The sequence below is a fragment of the Lytechinus variegatus genome, chromosome 13 (genome assembly GCF_018143015.1).
Source record: "Lytechinus variegatus isolate NC3 chromosome 13, Lvar_3.0, whole genome shotgun sequence".
Classification (NCBI taxonomy): Eukaryota; Metazoa; Echinodermata; class Echinoidea; order Temnopleuroida; family Toxopneustidae; genus Lytechinus; species Lytechinus variegatus.
In genome coordinates, this window is record NC_054752.1 from 6505615 (window position 1) to 6524125 (window position 18511).

Below are 18511 nucleotides of genomic sequence, written 5' to 3' on the forward strand. Positions count from 1 at the left end.
GTTGCAGAGACAGCGCGTTCTGCAGATTGTTTAACATGGCGCCACAGAATCAGCGGACTCCGGTCTTAATTTCATTGTTTATATCAATTGATTTTCAATATTATTTATGACTCACAACCCTATAAAGTTAGAGTGCCCATTTTGAAAACAACAACCCTGAAAACAATTCCGGGTCAGTTGTATCCCCAAATTAAGTCCGTGGAGAGCCAACTCCATTCTGATGGTCCAAAATGACCCTGGATATTATCCTTCCTGTCTCTTATTCCTTTTTTGGCCATTCCTCCCCAGAACGGAATGTTGCCACAACTGACTAGGTTTTCTTAGTCAATCTGACCTGGGATTCGTAAGAGTCACTAATTCTAAGAACAAAATGTATTGGAATCAGAGAAAATAGTACTGATATTTCATTATTTTCCAGCTGAACCACTGTTCTACAACTCATATTTTTCCTTCGTCTTGTCCTCTGCAGTTCGCTTCATGGCCATCCTAACGACCTACTGCTTCACCCCATCGTCGGCCTTCAGCTATGAGGAATCAGACGACAAGGGCTCGACGACCAGGAACGAAACCAACGATATCCCACCAGTGTACCAAGCAGAAGGCATCTTCAGCTACGCCGATGAACCACCCACATCCCAGTCTTTCGTCCTCAACGGCAAGCTCTTCTGCTATAAATGCGGCGCCTATCAGAATACGGATGGAGATGATTTTGACAGCACCCTGGATGATTGCATGTTCAGGGCAGCGGAGACGGCTTTCTCTGAAGAATGTCCCAACAGGATAATGAATATGACGTCTTACGGTCCAGCGTGTTACGTAAGTTAAACTTTCGTATCGTGGGTATGAAACCCCATTCTACACAAAGGAAGACAACTGTAAGACCTCTAAAAACCATATACCTTTGTTTTATTTTTACAGTGGTCTTTCGGAGTCCTCTCACGGAATTTTGGAATATCTTGTTTAGTCTTTTCAGGATCTTTCGAAATTTTCTTTAAAGTTTTTTGTGGAGATCACTGAAAGACTCATGATAGATCTTGGAAAGACAAGTAGAATTCCATTAGAAGACTGCAGAAAAATCATTTGTTGCATAAAAAATATCTGAAAGACCAATGAAATACTATTGAAAGACAATTGGAGCATTTCAGTTTAGGTTCAGCAAGACAAGAAGTATTAATCAATCTTTCATAATTCTTTCAAGAGTTTTTTTTCGGAGACATTAGATAGATATCATAAATTTCAGAGAGCTTGGAGACTGCTGTAGAAACGGGACTTTATGGGGAAAAATCGGGTTTAATGAAGGTTGTTTCATAGTTAATGTCTACACAACTTAAATGTAGACTGTGAATTCAATTTTTAACTGACCACAGTACATTAAGAAAAGTCTTTCCAAATATTCCAATAGGCCTTCTGAATAGAAGAAAGATTCTACAGATATCAGCAATTCAGCATGGGTCAATAATTGATGGAGCTAGCAATCAAAAGAGATTTTTTTCATGTTCAGAGTGCTTTGATTTCCGTGGTAACATGAGTTGTGACTATGGTCTAAGTGCAATGGTCACTAAACGACAAAACCTGCATGGTTCAAAAATTGATGGAGCGAGTAAGCGAAAGAGAAAAATTGTACAACTTCCGGGTGCTTTGATTTCCGCGGTAACATGAGTTGTGACTATGGTCAAAGTACAATGGTCACTAAACCAAAATAAAACTGTACTTCCTATCTGGATGACACCAGGACAGTCATAAGTACAATTATTGTAGGGTTAATTACGTTTGTTCATCATTGCCGCTGCCTATTCAAAACATTGCCTGTCTCAAAGAACACAAATTATGAAGAGTCGCAGTGTGGTGACCTTTAGCTGTGTTCCGCGGTAAACGATTTTTAGAGGGAGCCTTGAGTCACAGCGAGAGTACAAACTGCTGAAGGGTCCTTGGTACTGAAATCATACCCTACTGTCTTTGAATTCTTGGAAAAGATATCAGCGCTCTGCCTTTAAGAGAGTAGTAATTTATCCAATCAACCTAAACTATATGGAAATCCATCATTGTCATAATTTTTCTTCCGGCATTTTGCACAATGTCATTAAGCGCACTGAATTGTCGAGACAACGATGAAAGTATGATATCCATCATATCTAGAAAACATTTTGAACAAACATACATTCTAGATTGTTGTGGATAATCGGATCAAACACAACCAGTGGCGTAACGTGGGTCACGGCATTGGGGGGCACCAGCAAAAATTTTAAGTCACTTAGTGAGCGCTCAAAGCACGCTCAATTGACCTAATAGAGACATTTTAAGGACCGTGTCATTTAAAGATACGTATCTCACTTATCAAATAACGCGAGCGCAAAGAGCAAGCTGAATTTTTTATATTCAGACCTAAAAAAGAGACATGATTAGCAAATTCTTGTAATCATGATATGTCCCAATTTTACTAAACATACTAAACAAGCAATGCGAGCGCAGAGCGCGAGCAGAAATTTTTGTATATATTGACCCAAAAGGGATATTTCAAAGACTATTTTCAGGAATTCATGAAGAGTATACGTATTTCACCTTAGCCAACTAATGCGAGCGCTAAGCGCGTCCTGACTTTTTTTCTTTTAGAATTAGTTCTAAACACATGACGCACTTTCAATGAAGCACCCCGTAGTTACGTCACTGATCACGACCCTTTATAAGACCAGGCCCTGTACTACACTTTCCTCACAGGAGCCCAATCGGTTTAATGTTGACGATGGTCGAGAATAGTATCCTGGAACACGGTCCCAATGCCTTTTAGAATCCGAGCTTCGGGTTTCTTAATCATCCATAACGAATGTTTGTGATTATTGTAATGAAGCAGCTAGATAACTGCTCAAGATCATTGGCTCATTGTTTTCTGTATAAAAGTTACATCAATCTATTTCACCCCACCATGAAACACAATATTCACCGATCACCATAAAATGAAGAGAGGGGGATCATGAAGAAGTCATTGATTTTCCAACATGATTAACTCAATGTTGGTATCTGCAGATAGGCATTGATAGGTGTTAAACAAATAATTGGCATACAAACATAGGAAAGTACAATTTAACGGTTACACTTCGTAATTAGTAAGGTTCGATATTCCGAAAGTTCTTTATTCCAAAGGTTCGTAATTCCGAAACAAGTAAATTGCCTATACCTCGATGTTCGTGAATCCGAAAACGTAAAAGGATTCGTTAATCCGAACATTTGTGGCGTTATTCCAAAGGTTCGATAATCCGAAAACGAAATAAGGTTCGATGTTCCGAAGGTTCGTTAATCCGAAAACGAAATAAGGTTCGTCGTTCCGAAGGTTCGTTAATCCGAAAACGAAATAAGGTTCGTTGTTCCGAAGGTTCGGTCGTCCGGAAACGAAATAAGGTCCGTTAATCATTTCGTTTTCGGACTAACAAACCTTCGGAATTACGAACCTCATTTCGTTTTCGGATTAACGAACCTTCGGAATTACGAACCTCACTTCATTTTCGGATTAACGAACCTTCGTAATTACGAACCTCATTTTGTTTTCAGATTAAGGAACCTTCGGAATTACGAACCTCATTTCGTTTTCGGATTAACGAACCTTCGGAATTACGAACCTCACTTCATTTTCGGATTAACGAACCTTCGTAATTACGAACCTCATTTTGTTTTCAGATTAAGGAACCTTCGGAATTACGAACCTCATTTCGTTTTCGGATTAACGAACCTTCGGAATTACTAACCTCACTTCATTATCGGATTAACGCACCTTTGGAATGATGAAGCTTCGGAAATACGAATGTTTGCGCAATTTAACGTCTCCGAGTAGACCAGCAAACTTTAATTTCAAGCTTTGTTGGAGTCTTGGGACGCTGCAACACCATGCACTACGGTATCTCATTTATTACGTCATATGAATCTTCTTGTTGCGTTCAATACTGTGGACATTGTCTTATCGCAGTTTTGGGAAATTCTTCACCGTTTAGCATGTACACGTTTCTGTGAAGTATAGGCAAAATATCCTTATGATCCTTTTGTAAAACGTTTTGCGATGTAGTATCTTTCATAACTAGTGATGAAATTACTCGAATTACATGATCCGATTACTTGAAAAATTTTACTCTATGGTTGTGGAAATACTAACCAGGAAAATAATAATAATAATTTGGTGATGACTAGTTTCTCATCATCAGCATCGTCATCATTCCAATTATTTCCAGGTTACGAAGTGAGATCGTCCTGTTATCTTCGATCAGAAGTCACCAAATAACCATTTCTAAACCAACTTCGATCCGCAAGTTCGGAGGATATCTATTTACCATCACGACAATTCTTTAAAGTGTCTTTCAATTTTCATGACATTTTATTTTCTTCATCTTGATTAGGTAAACAAGATGATGGCGGCAGGGCACATCACCAGCTTTTCAAGAGGATGTATGGTCCACTACGACTGCCAAAATATGGACTACTGTGAATCGACGGTCAACAGGACCGGTGCTTGCCAATCATGCTGCAGAGAGGACTACTGTAACAGAGCTGCAGGTGAGTGCCTGCCAAGGGTCGAAGTCTTCAAGCTCCTTGCCCTCACGCTCTTCTCCTACCTGTTATTTGTCAGATAGCGGATCAGTCATGAGGGCGCCAGACTCACAGAGAACTACAGACTCACTTCATGAGAAGATGGACACCCCTTTTGGGATCTGTTGGTATATACATTTTGGAAGTTTTAATTTGGATCCAATGTGCGTGTGGAATTTCGAAATCATTGTCTGATCGAAAGGCGGCTTCACTGAAGAATGATTTGGTTTCAATGGTTGGTGTCATCGGAGGAATTCCTGATTATTACGGTTGTGTTTAGTTGGGTTTACCTTGTTGAAACACAGATCAGGACCCCGATGTCATTATTTATCTTTTTGTGTCAATGAACGGCACAAAGCAGCATAAACATTATGACTGGCTATCTAATTACCATGGTTACTATGAACGTATATCAAACTCAAAATGTCTTATTATAGCACCATATGTTTATCATAAACATTTCATACCTAATGATTCTTTTTCTGATGCCAATTACGCCTATCTTTGTAAAACTGGAATCCATTGTGGACGTTGCATTGTTAATAACGTCACAATTTCTGTCTGTATAGATTTGTTCACTTTGACCGTATATTGTTGAAGCAACAAGAAATCGTTTAGAGGATGATCAATGTTTTGAATCAGAATATGCATTTATGATACGGAAAAACTGGAATTAGTCCGATCTCCCTGCTGTCACCGACTCTACCCAACATGCCCAAGACAAAACGAAAGCAACCTCAGCAACACGTATGGTACCATCTTCTACTGGTTATAGGCGGCGGAAGCGGGGGGGACGGGGGGACGTGTCCCCCCCCCCCCTAAATTTGTAGTTGATGACTTTTTTTTTTTTTTTTTTTTTTTTTTGCTTGTCAATTTATTTTCCTACGCATCCCCCCTAAAATTTTTAGGTTGAGAACCTTTTTTTTTTTTTTGCTTGTCATATTTTTTTTCTTGGGTTGTCCCCTCCTAAAATTTTGGGCTTCCGCCGCCAATGCTACTGGTTAGCATGCCTGACATGGCAGAGAATGTAAAAAGGTATGCAACAGTATCATCGATCTGATTCCAACCATACAGGAGCTTCGAAGTGTGCTTTATATCTTATCTACTTGTTTCCTTATGCCATTTATGCGTAGTGAATCCTTAGCCATTCCAACCTCATCCGAAAGATGTTAGAATGCAACAAATTGTAACTAAAGATAAAATATTGTTGTGCCTCTGTCATTTTCATGAAAGTGTAAAAAAAGACGACGTGTTACGGATTAGGTGTTCATCTTGCAAAGACGGACTCTCTGTGGGATTTTGAAAATCAGCAATTTCAAGATTCCTCGGGAAACAAACTTAATATATTCTGTCTAATCAGATTGTTCATGGTCAGAAAGATGATCGAAAGCACCAACTCGTCAGTATGTTATCATCGGTTGGACATTGGGCAGTGCTGGTAAACAGCTCATGTTTCGTCCTTTGGGGTCGTCCTATACGCATCAAAGAAGAGAGAAAGGTGTGAAAAAAACATGTTGCCTCCGGGAGAAAATAATCGGAAATAGTTTCCTGGTCAGATAAGATGAACCTTGAAGAAATCCTCAGCAACACACATCTAGGATTAGAATTACACGGTTCTCGTGGTAACCATGGTCATTAAAATATATCAATTCATCGATCCGTACGTAATCTATTTTATTTATAAGCGGATCTGCATGAAATTGTCCTTAAACCGAGAGTTTGATGACAGTTAATACGATATGTTTATTGCCGAGACCACATGTGAATGACATTTAAAAAGTAAAAAGAGTTTTTACTCTAGGGGAAATATGGACGGTATTCCATTGGCTGTGTTGACGTTGTGCTGGTGTAACCCTACCCGAGTAGAGTCGGCCGAGGGTAGTATCGGGTATCCGATAGTGCCTTCACTCGGCTTGATCCCCGCTAGAAAGAAACTGCAGGCCAATGTCCAGCGAGGAGAGATAGGCTTAGGAAGATGTGACCTACATTAATGACAATCACCCAGTTCATTGCTTGGTCATACCCACGACTTTGACTGATAGAGGGTTTTGTTTTCCAAGGGCTGTCCCTGACTGATTTGATGGGCATAGTAATATGATATGTTATCTTGAAATGGAACAATATCATTGTGATGTTGTCTTAGAATGTCCACTAGCTTGAAAATTTTAACATGAAAGGACAATATGGATGCCTTTGATACGTTGTGTAGGCTTACTAAGAATCTTGGTACTGTATCTTATTTTTTTTTAAATACGAAGATTTTGAAAGGTGTATGTGTATGTATTGTAAAAAACAATGAACCTCTAAACGTTTTGTTTTAAAAAAAAAGAGCAAATCTGGCAGAATCGCCATTATCTACGTTCATCGCGGAAAAATTTTGCTGTAAACATTTCCAGGAACTGACGCGAAGCGAGACGTCTTTTAATGACTATTCCGTTTCACTGTAGATGGATTGCTTTACTCCTGTAATGCAATACGATGCCATTCCTCAGACATTCTTCTTAAAGAAGTTTTTTTATCTCCACGTTCTCTGTTTGTTCCCAGCGCTTCTTAATGATATCATTGTAATGGGATCATTCAGCAATAATATGATTTCAATATTTCTTGACCAAAAATATCGTTTGAAAATCCCTTTTCCTTTCAGGTTTGCAAACTGATACCTTTATGCGAAAGATATTCCATAGGCAAGCTAGTACTCTTGATAGTGTTCCATTGCAAGCTTATGTTCTTAAAAATTGCTTTTAAAAGAGAAAATCGTACTTTGAAATATGTATTAAAATTAAAATTAGAATGGAACATTCCATTTAAGAGCCAATGCGAATGCGATGGATATAGGAGGGTGTTTGGTGCACGCGCCCAGTGCAACAAACAGACAGAGAAGAGAAAAAAGGAGATAAGGTGAAGAAGCAAAACATGAAAAACAGTAAGAAAAATGAATGTGATGTACAACTATAAAAAGCCAGCTCCAAAGATGAAAGGTCGATCATTATTTGAAAAATACTTGATTATTTATTATTTTCTTGCATTTACATTTGAGCTTGAATATTCATTTGCCTCCGGTGATGCTATTAATATCACCATATACACTCCCCTCCAAAAGTTTGGGAACACCTGCATTCAGTGTTTTTTTTCTATACTTTGTAGACTTTACTGATATTCAGGCTCATAGCACAGTTAAATTTTTGTTTTGAAGTGAAGATTTTACAGCAGTGTAAGTTTTGTTATTGATTCAAACAAGTTTATACTCTCTTAAATGACTGTCTACCAGTCAAGATGGCATTCTCTCAAAATGCTAACTTCTTTTATTACATGCAGCTATTGTAGTTATTCAGAGCTTTTACACAAATACATGTGCAACTTCATTCATTTTTCCTTTTCCTAGTCAGAAGTCAGACACAAAAATAAAATTAAACAATACTTAGTGTTTCACTGATATGGAAAACTTTTTTTTATAAATTTTATTGAATACACATAAAAGACAATAAATCATATATTTCTTTGTATCCCACATATGAGTCTCACTTGTTGGGCAAGTTTCTTGAACCTTCTTGTCTTGTTTTTTTCCAAAGCAGCTCGATGGGATTGAGATCTAGGGACTGGGGCGGCCAATCCATGATTTTCAGGACTTGTTTCTCTTCCATTTTCTTCAAGTAGTCTTTGCATAGTCTTGGCGTGTGTTTTGGGTCCTGCTGAAAAACGAATCCTTCTCCAATCAGGCGTTTCCCTGAATGGATGGCCTTCCGCTGTAGGATTGAATGATAGCCGTGCTGGTTGAGGATACCCTCTACTCTGTGCAAGCTGCCTACCTTTCCTGCACTAAAGCAACCCCTAAAAATAACATTACCACCATGTTTCAAAGTTGGCTTGATGCACCGGGTAGCATCTTATTTCCCTTTCGCCGTCTCACATAGGTAAGTCGCTTGCTGCCAAACACCTCAAACTTTGATTCGTCAGACCAAAGAACCTCCTGCCACTGCTCCAAAGACCAGTATTTATGCTTCGAGTTCGTAGCCAAAGCAAGCCTTTCTTCCGGTTCTTTTCTTTGAGGAGTGGTTTCCTTGAAGCCACACAGCCCATCAGCCCTGCTCCACAGAGACGTCTTCTAACAGTTGAAGAACATACAGGCATCTCACAGGTGTTGTTAAGGTCAGCTGTAATCTCTGGGCAAGACTGACAACGGTTGCGCAGACTGCTCACCCGAATGTATTTAACTTCAGCAGGAGATGGGATTTTTTTTGGCCTACCACTTTGTCTCCTGTCCCCATTAGACCCAGTGCCTCTTTGCGTTTCAGGCTGTAGTGAACAGCATGGATACTGATCTTGAGTTTCCTATCTATTTCTCGCATGGAGTAGCCTTCTTTCCTCAAAACTGCAATTGACTGACTTGTTTCCAAAGAAAATTGTCCTGTGTTAGCCATTTTAATTTTGTGACTGACTTTTGACTAAGAAAAACTGAATAGGCAAAATGAATGAAGGTGCACTGGAATAACTCTTGATAACTTTTGAATTCATGAATTTCAAATTGCACTGTCTACTCCACTCCCATGCATTTTTTTTAAAGAAGGATTAGGCATTTGTCAAGTTCAGATGTTTTCCAGGATAAAGATGCAGATTTCCATAAATTAATTGTCTTATGAACAATACTGAGGAACACATTCTGAGGTCATCTGCTGTAACATTCACAAAATACTGGGAAGAATTTCAGAATAGAACCCCAAACAGAACAATGTTAAAAGAAGTTAGCATTTTTTAGAGAAAGCCATCTTGACTGGTAGCCTGCCCTCTTTGGCAACTGCACGTCTCTTAAGAGCTTTGAATTTGATAAAATTTGATAAAATGTACACTGGTGTATAACCTTCACTTTAAAACAAAAATACAGCTGTACTATGAGGCCTAACTTCAGTAAAGTCTACCAAAGTTCGAAAAACACACACTGAAAGCAGGTGTTCCCAAACTTTTGGAGGGGAGTGTATAGGCCACTTGGTTTATACATATCACACTCTGTGAAACAGGGGGTCGTTTCATATAGCTGTTTGTAAGTTAAGAACGACTAGTGATACTTTCTTTTGGTAAATGATATTCACCATTAAATGTTCATTGGTGATCATTTTAGCATAAGAATGGATCACCAGTCGTTCTTAAAGTCACTCTTAAATTACTAACTGCATTATGAAACACCCACCAGGTGTGAGGGGCAAAAAAAGGAGTCTAAGTTATATTTGCTCTGTGAAAAAGTGATGATTGATAGAAAGCCTACTATAGTTCCCTCTTGTAATTATTGCTAGATATTGCTTAATACCGGTATTATATAATTATGAAAACTAATTCTAAGAGGGTTTCTAGGTCATGGAGTTTTTCCTTGCCTATTTGGTCAGAAATGAAATCGTTGAAAATAAGTTTAGTTTTTACCCCAAATAAACATCAAATAGCTGTATATCGGGGAAGTGAGTAAAAATGTAAAAATAAAGTTGAGATATACTGTCAACACCGAGAGGTCCTGTGTGCATATACATGTTTATATATTGTATGTGATATTTCAATGACAAGAAATTAGTAATACATTTTTAAATGAACATGTACAATATGCTCCTTTCTGTTTGATAGATTTTATAAAATAAGAATATACGCTTCGATCATTTTTCATACCATCATTATGTCGGCCTATAATATAGCATAATCATATTATTTGTTGTAATATGTTTTTTCGATTAAATTTAGGAATGAAAAGTCGATTTAATTTCCCATCAAGGAATGAAATAACCCTGAGTTTGAGTCGCTGAAAACATTTCGATCAGATAAATCTATGACAAATAATTCCTGTTCATAAAATCATCTTACTTGATCACAATTATTGAGTTAGTATTCGTGAATGGGGGCTTAAAGTTAATCCAGAATTATTGAAGGATCTGGATGAAGTGATTAGACGGTGAGGTTTATATCAACATTAGCATTTATTTTTTTTTACAATGAATTTGTATTCATAAAATATATTAATCAAAGACCTGTATTTTTCATTGAAAACACGAATAAAATATCTCTTGAAATATGTAGATCGGCTCGGTATTCTAATATGGATTGGTGCCAGAACTGTTTAAGATCGAACTTCGTACCATCTTAGAGCTGCAGTCAAACTTTACCTACGGAAGCCATCATATGGCAAGTTAAAAACAGCCGTTTTATTCAATTCTATTCAACCCACCTATATGTAATTGGTACAAAAATATTAAAAACGGCTGTTTTCGACTCGCCGTAGGCGAAATTTGACTGCGCCGTAAAGCTTCCACTGCTAGATGGAAATATGGTTGAATGCCCTTTCGGGTCTAATCAACATTTGACACGTATGAGATATAAAGAAACATATTATGTTACCAAAAGCCTCAATGTTTAAACCGATGCAGGTGAAATAACCTATTCGGTAGCTAACATATTTCTTCTTTTTTTGGGGGGGGGCATTTATACTTTTTTAAATCTTTGTCGTAACAAATATGGAACGATGTAATGATAATGGAGGCCTATTACAGAAACTTAATGCTGTTAATAAAGAGTGCAAAATAGAAATATGTGTACCCTATGGTACTATCATACTATCCTTATAATTGTTATATCATTACTAAGCTGTGTCCTGAATCGTGTGAATGACATATCTTCAGAATGAATATAAGAACAACATATACCGTGCAATATTACATTGTATATTTGGATATTACTGGTAACAATGACAGGTGTCACGCCATGTATATTTCCTGCTATTGTGAGGAGAGACGCTGCTTTGACTTCTGTGACAACACCCATACCTTGTTCATGCAAATGATCTCAAGGTATGATGTCTTAGAAAGCTTCAGAACAGCTCCGTGTCTAAAACAAACATTCGGATCATCATCAAAACTCTTCACCTTACTCATCGGAAATTAGGAAGGAGTGGCGAAATTCCTTCAGAAAGAAATATGACTGAAACTTTTGAAAGTTGTTCTCTATTCGTGTTCTTTCATAAATGTCGTAGTTTTGCAACGTGGTGAACAAGAATGACTATCAAGTGTTGTGCCTCCGAGATTTATGAACAATGTCAGTGATGATATTCTTTCATTACTTACAAATGTGCCGATTGTTACAGTTGGAGATAAAAACGCATTCATCCGAAGTAAGACATGCCCCAGTGTGTCCCATGGCATTTGTATAGGCACACCCAAACGTTGGCTGTAACAGAAACATGATAACATTCGTTAGTGTCTCTTGGGAGAATGTTCGACGAACTCCAGCAGGTGGATTGATCACGTGATGAATAGCTCCTATGCAGACGACGGCCAGTTGGAAAACGAGTTCGCACTCTTATGTCTGGAGATTGTGACCGTCTCCCCTGCCAGGGCCTGTGTGAAAGTGACATTTTAAAGCAACCTGGAACAAATATCTTGAACCGGAAGTGAAAGATACTTCAATAGAACTGAGGTAAGTGAAATACATTCTTCTCCAATCTAACCTTTTTTTTCTATCAACTTGTTACCATTTATATGCAAACAAATATATATTTAAATGCAAGTTATTACATCAAGACAGTCAGGGGCGGATAACAAATTTATTACAGCATTGGGACAATGTTTTACTTTAAATATTACAAGCAGAAAAGGGTTTCTACACATGGGGAGCATTACCTATACAAACTTATATAAAAAAAAGGAAAGAAAAGAAAAAATAATATGAAAAGGGGATGTGTGCCCCCAATTCCCTGGATCCGCTCCTGGCATATACACTTGATAACGTACTTGGTGTTTCATAGGTTGAACCTTAATCAAAGTCGATTTGAAAGGATGTATTTGTGATGTTTTTTGTTATTCCAAAATTTACTCAAGTATATTTTTTTTTGTTCATTCCATACTTGAAAACAGGGGGCAATGTTATCGAGTTCTGTATTACTCTAAGTTTTTGTTGTTGTTTTTCAGTTTATTCTATTAGCTCGAGCTTGTTATCCTATGATAATTACGGAATTTAGTATTAAAGCGCTATGTTGTCACCAGGAGTAGAAACTGAGCACGTCTTACAAAGAATTAGAGATTTTCGTCACTGAACACGCTATGATAAAGGACATTCCCCCCAAAGTTTCTGTTATTTTCGACATCAATACTAGTTTACCATCTAACGTAGATCGTGTCGAAGTACTGACTCTATCTTTTTGCCTCTTTATCGTATTCTGCATTTAGAACGTATATGAATTTCTTTTTAACTATGTTATTAATGTCGATTTCGTTAAGGAAGTGACATCGCTGCTTTTGCTACTATGATATTTCTATATTTAGCACTGGCGTTCAGATTAGGGGGCGGGGCACCTACCCCTAAAAAAGTCACGACGAGAAGAAGGGAAAGGGAATTTGATAGAGAAGGAATATATTATTAGGAAATGACCTTCTGGATATAATTTTATAATCTGTCAAAAATAGGATTTTCAAACTAACAAAAATATATATTAGGCTTGGCCTCCTTAGGATCATTTAAAAATTTTTCCCGTATGCAATTTTGTGGCCCCTGATAGTTATTTCCCCTAAACTACTAATATATGTAAATATTCGACCTCTACTTCTACTACTCATGAAAAAGACGGGAAGTTGTGATATCTGAACATGAAAAGAGGAAAAGTATTTTCCCATAGGTTCAACATATTTTCAATATCAATAATGGTTTCATATCTTACGTAGATCATTGAGAAGTGAAATCTCTATAATTCGAGCTGATCTCGAGGTGGAGGTTTAAAAACCGGAATAAAGGCAAAAAGGAAGGTAGACATGGGTTAGAGTGTATTCGCGCATGCTCAGTGTCAAGGTGATTAAGGTCTGAGCATGCGCATAATGAATTCATACGAATCTTCCATCTCGTTTCTGTGCGCCGTGGATGTCCTATTCTTTCCGTCATCTTCCTTTTTTGTATCCTTCATCATCTTATTCTTTTCCCTTTCCTCCCTCTACTCCTCCTCTTCTTTTTATTCATCTTCTTCTTCTTCTCTTTCTTCATCACCATCTTCTTCTTCTTCTTCGTTTCATTCCTCTTCTTCCTTTTCTACCTCTACCTTCTGTGATGAAATACTACCGCCACACCTACTACGGCTATTCGTGTCTACTTGTATCTCGTTTACTATACTATTTCACGTTGCTGCTGACACGAAAACTTACAAATACTCTCACCAGTCACCACCACCACCATCTTCCCTCCTATTGAATACCAGGAATAGTACTACTGCTACCCTTACTACTAAAGCTGTTTTCCCACCTGGAGTCCATTGCAGAAAGAGTTGCGTTTATACGCAACTCAAAAAATCAATCGCAAGTTCCAAATGCGCCCTGTTGATTAGTTGAAAATCAAGTTGCGCATGATTTTTTAGAGTTGTGATTGATTGTAACTCTTTCTGCAACAGGCCCCTGTTGCCATCATGAGAGCTGGTGGGTATTTGAGAGAGCTGTTCTAAAGTTAAGAGCGACTCTTAGAACGACCTATGATCCTTTCTTCTGGTTATCGTGTGAGAAAGGACCACCAGTCGTTCTTAAAGTCACTCTTAACTTGCGAACAACTTTATGAAACGACCCCCAGTTGCGTATGTCATCAAGGTCACCCTAGCCTACACCGTTCCACTTCCTGGCATATAACTCCTGACATAACTCGTTTGGTCAGTCAGATCGAACCGGTTATCAATGCTAATAGAATCCATTTGGACTGCCCTTAGAAAAGCAGAAAGTGTCCTGAATCAACAGAATTGACCCTTTGTGGTCGGACTTAACCTGCCAAACGGGAATGGGGTGGGGACAATCACCCTTTTTTTGTTTACCTTATCTTACTGTAACAACCTGACGGTATTGATTATAATCACTCGACTCGCTTTTCCTACACAATCCATAAACAACTAGATATTATTATTAATTCAACAATAGCGATACAAGTGGGCTCTTAAATGCTGTTCATGTCTAAATACAATATGATGTCCTGGCATTCCACAAAATACAGCGACACACGGAAGATTCAAGAACAAAGTAAATGTATTAAAATTGCACATAAAATGACAAAGAACAGCTGGGTAGTCTTTGTCGAAAATTGGTAGAGAGGCGATTTCTAAGTTTCAGAGCTGACCAAAAAATTGCAAGTATATCGTGTGTCCAGAGTCAATGACTAATCTGTTGTTTAGATTCATAAATTTTGACAAAGACTTCTTGGCTGTTCTTTGTCATGAAGAGCATTGGAAAATACTTTTCCATTTTCTTAAACCCTTTGTAGGTCGCTCTGCAAACTATCATATTAAGGCTCTTTAAAAGATTTGAACGAATGACTTTCAGTTGTGTAGCAATTTACTTCCTAATTATCCACTAGAACGCGACTCATCTACCATATCCATGTGGTATTCAGTATTATGAGAGTAGTTATTTAACTAATTCTCACGTAGTCATGACCATTAGTGTGTAAAAAGTTTGAGAATGTTACAGTGATAGTCATGATATTAGCGAAATAATTTGACACACTAGGAAGAACAGGATATTTCTCTGGCATTTACTTGATAACAAGACCTGTCGGATAAGAACCTTGATTTATTCTTCTTAGATACAAAGCACACTCATTAAACTGCATCCATTTCTAAACCAGAAGCCGATTTGGGAAATGACGTCCCTTCCATAGTTGCTACTTTTTAATGATCATAACAAAGAGTGTGGAATATAAACGACGTCGTGCTATACCAGATGACAGTAGCACTTCTCATTATTCCAACCATCCATCCCCCTTAGCTGTAAGATAAACAACAAGCAACCTGCCTCATCAGTCTTCTGCCATCGCCGATGGCGAACCAACTATTTGGCCGCCTTGGCCCGCATCCTAGTGCACTTTAACGGATGACACGACTTATCCGCGGCGATACCAAGATAATTATTACCAAGATGTATCAGTCGTGTAGCTTGACATGGAAATGAATTGGAATTCAATAGGTGCACGGTTGTGCTTGACGATCTGGCCTACTTTCCCATCACCTGCGAGGGTGTTTGTTGATTGTATTATAGCTCTCCAGGCAAATAAAAATTCTTACATAAAAATTTTATCTACAAATTTTAGATTGAATACCCATGTGAATGGCACACATTAATAAAAGACCATGTGTAGTATATTGAATTTACAGGATTTTTTTACAGTTTGATAGCAAAGCCTGATTTGATATTTAATCTACAATAATTAAGCTTGGTTGCTTAAGAAATTGAACGCCTGTTTGTATCTGAAAAACAGCTCTTGTTGGGTTCAAATAGTAAGCGGCGTTGTAAGAAAAATTTGAACTACGTTTCTCTGCCATGTAATACCATGGCATCATGAATGTGTTTTTTTTAGTCTGAACATAATGATTGATATCGAGACGCTTTTTTTCATTTCCCCATGTTTGACATCTTTTTAACAAAATGATTTGTATGTATTCTCGAGAAAAGATGTGTGTGGGAGAGGGTGCGTGTATGTGTGTGTGTCGTGTGCTTTTGTATGTTGGTGTAATTGTTAGTGCGGTTGTATTTTATGCTTAGCGCTCGCATTTGTTGTTTTCGTATTAGTTTTGACCTGTTTGATCAGGTGTAATAAATTGAATTAACTTAATTTTACTTCTACTGACTTTCATGGTAAAAAATATGAGCGACTTGAGCACCTAGCAAATTGGATATATTAGACAAAACAGGTTCGTTCCCTAAATTATCAATCGTATTAACCAAAATAAGAAGATTGACCTACAGATTTGCTAAAAGTGGTTATAAAAAACAGCTTACAGAGTAAAAAAAAAAATGAATTTTTGTTTTTGTTCCCTAAATATACAAGTACAGTTTGATATCTAAGACTTTGCAAATATTATAGTAATATTCTCTAAAGCAGACCAGGGAATGTGCATAAGGCAAAAATATAATGTGATCTTAAAAAAAAACTTAACTGTTTCGTTTAATACCACAACCTTTAAAAATACACAGAGAAAATTTGTTCCATTATCTGCTATGTCGTGAACATGGCAACAATGATACCGTGATTGTTCGAATTTCATCGCATTTAACCTGAATATGGGTTGCTGTATTTAATTAAATACATATTTTAATACAGTCAGTGAATCAAATAAACAAAAATGGACAGTTATTAAGCTGATATATTAAGAAGTAACATAATATCGTTATTTTGTGACTATCGTTGTTATTGTTATCTTCAATTGTTTGATCGGTCACTTTTTCATTCTCTCGAAAAATTACTCTCGAACTCCATTTACGTCCTTTGTTATTACGGATAGTTGTTGTATATGTGACTAAAGCTGTTTTCTAATGTGCAGTGAAACTGTGTATGCGGCTTTTAATTCTAATCAACAGTAAGGCAGTTCGGGAGTATACCACATCAATCATGTGTTCACCCATTTAATCAGAATTGGTCAACATTAATGCACCAATAGTATTCTGTCGCCTCTCTGCCCTTGATGAATGTCACAATGTGTTTTGTGTCTAAGTGGCATCAGGTAAAAATAGATTTTCATGTTTTTTCCTCCAATCCCCAGAAGACCTTTCAGTAACCACAAAACAAAAATGTATTTGTTTGAATCAAGATGAACGTTCCATACAGCCCAAGCGCTCGATAATATTGCACTGATTCCGAACTTGTGTATTTCTATTTTCATGATGCCCTTTCAAGTGTACAATATAATGCATACAAACCATATTTTCAGAAATATATATAATAAAAGCCGATTATGTAGATGCTCAATTTGACGAAGATTTAAGGTATGCTGGGAAATATAAAAAAAATAATATTGCCTAACCCAATCAAGTTCATATATTTCAATTCAATTCATTTTATTGTTCATTCTTAAACATAATACAAGACAGATTCAATTTAAATAAAAGCATGAACAAAATTCAATATTGAAAAAAAATGATAAACATATTCGACAAGTGATTTAAATTTCAATTAACATACATGTCAAGTTTAAATCAATATAATCAATATCATTGAATATAATTAAATCAATACAATTATATATCATAAGAAGAATGGAGGGGTCCACTGAAAAGCAAATCTTGTAGAATGTGGACCCCTCACATTATAGTCTACAGGTTTCAAAAAAGTTAGACTTTTGAATTCTGAATTCTATTAAGTATTATATTAAAACTTTTTACTACTTCCCCCTCTCGAAATAAATAACATGTGTAAAATTCCATATGTATAAACAGTAAATTACAAAAATCAATAAAAAAAAATAGTTAACGCTATATCGCGATTCTTATTAACTCAATATTTTCTAACAATCTACTCCATACCTGCTGAAATTATTTTAAATGAATTGAGAACGAAGGCATTGTTTCTAATAATGTTTCCATGAATATTGGAGTGATCAATCATGAAAATAATTTTTCATGTGTTTTTTTTTATATTTACACCTTATAACTTTCTGCTAACATATAAATATACTGCATGTTTCGTTTATATGCATCCTGACATCGTTATTAATAAACTGTATATGCTTGGGGAAAAAATCAAGGGTATGTTTTTCAATACACCGCCAGGCAATTAGAATCGATGTTTCAAAATTTACTATTGTTCCTTATCGTTTGTGAACCAGTGCCCAGAACCATTTAAATGTTGTTTGGACTTTCTGGAGGTTCTTGCAGTTTGATTTATATTAATATACCATATAAATATTCACCACTGAAGAGCGTAAAATATGTCGCTTTTCCTTAATTGGAATAGGACTCAAATAACCAGCTCGGTTTACGATAAAATTTGGAATAGATGTTTAGTCTGCTGTTCAATGATTAATGATTCTCCTTTGGATGTAAACTAAGAAGATGTCTGTAGAGACACATCTGTTACGGTAATTCCTCTCCGTTTATCAAACAAACTCTCATCCGAAATCAAAGTTAAATTAACACTAAAGGAGGGAAACCAAATCCGCGGGCGAAGGAGTGTCACCCTCCAT

At 37.0% G+C, this 18511-nt stretch overlaps 1 protein-coding gene and 1 long non-coding RNA gene across 2 annotated transcripts in view; both read left to right on the forward strand.

Moving 5' to 3' along the window:
* The first annotated feature begins 474 nt into the window (after window positions 1-474).
* On the forward strand, window positions 475-5335 carry LOC121426725. Its single transcript, XM_041623102.1, has 2 exons — window positions 475-816; window positions 4380-5335. Exons 1-2 carry the CDS (start codon window positions 478-480, stop codon window positions 4611-4613), a joined length of 573 nt encoding a protein of 190 aa, XP_041479036.1. The 5' UTR covers window positions 475-477; the 3' UTR covers window positions 4614-5335.
* Window positions 5336-11044: 5709 nt separating this feature from the next.
* Window positions 11045-18511, forward strand: part of LOC121426754 — a 39262-nt gene continuing 31795 nt past the window's right edge. The window contains exon 1 of the long non-coding RNA XR_005971623.1: window positions 11045-12012. This is a non-coding gene — a long non-coding RNA (uncharacterized LOC121426754). The remainder of the gene's footprint in view (window positions 12013-18511) is intronic.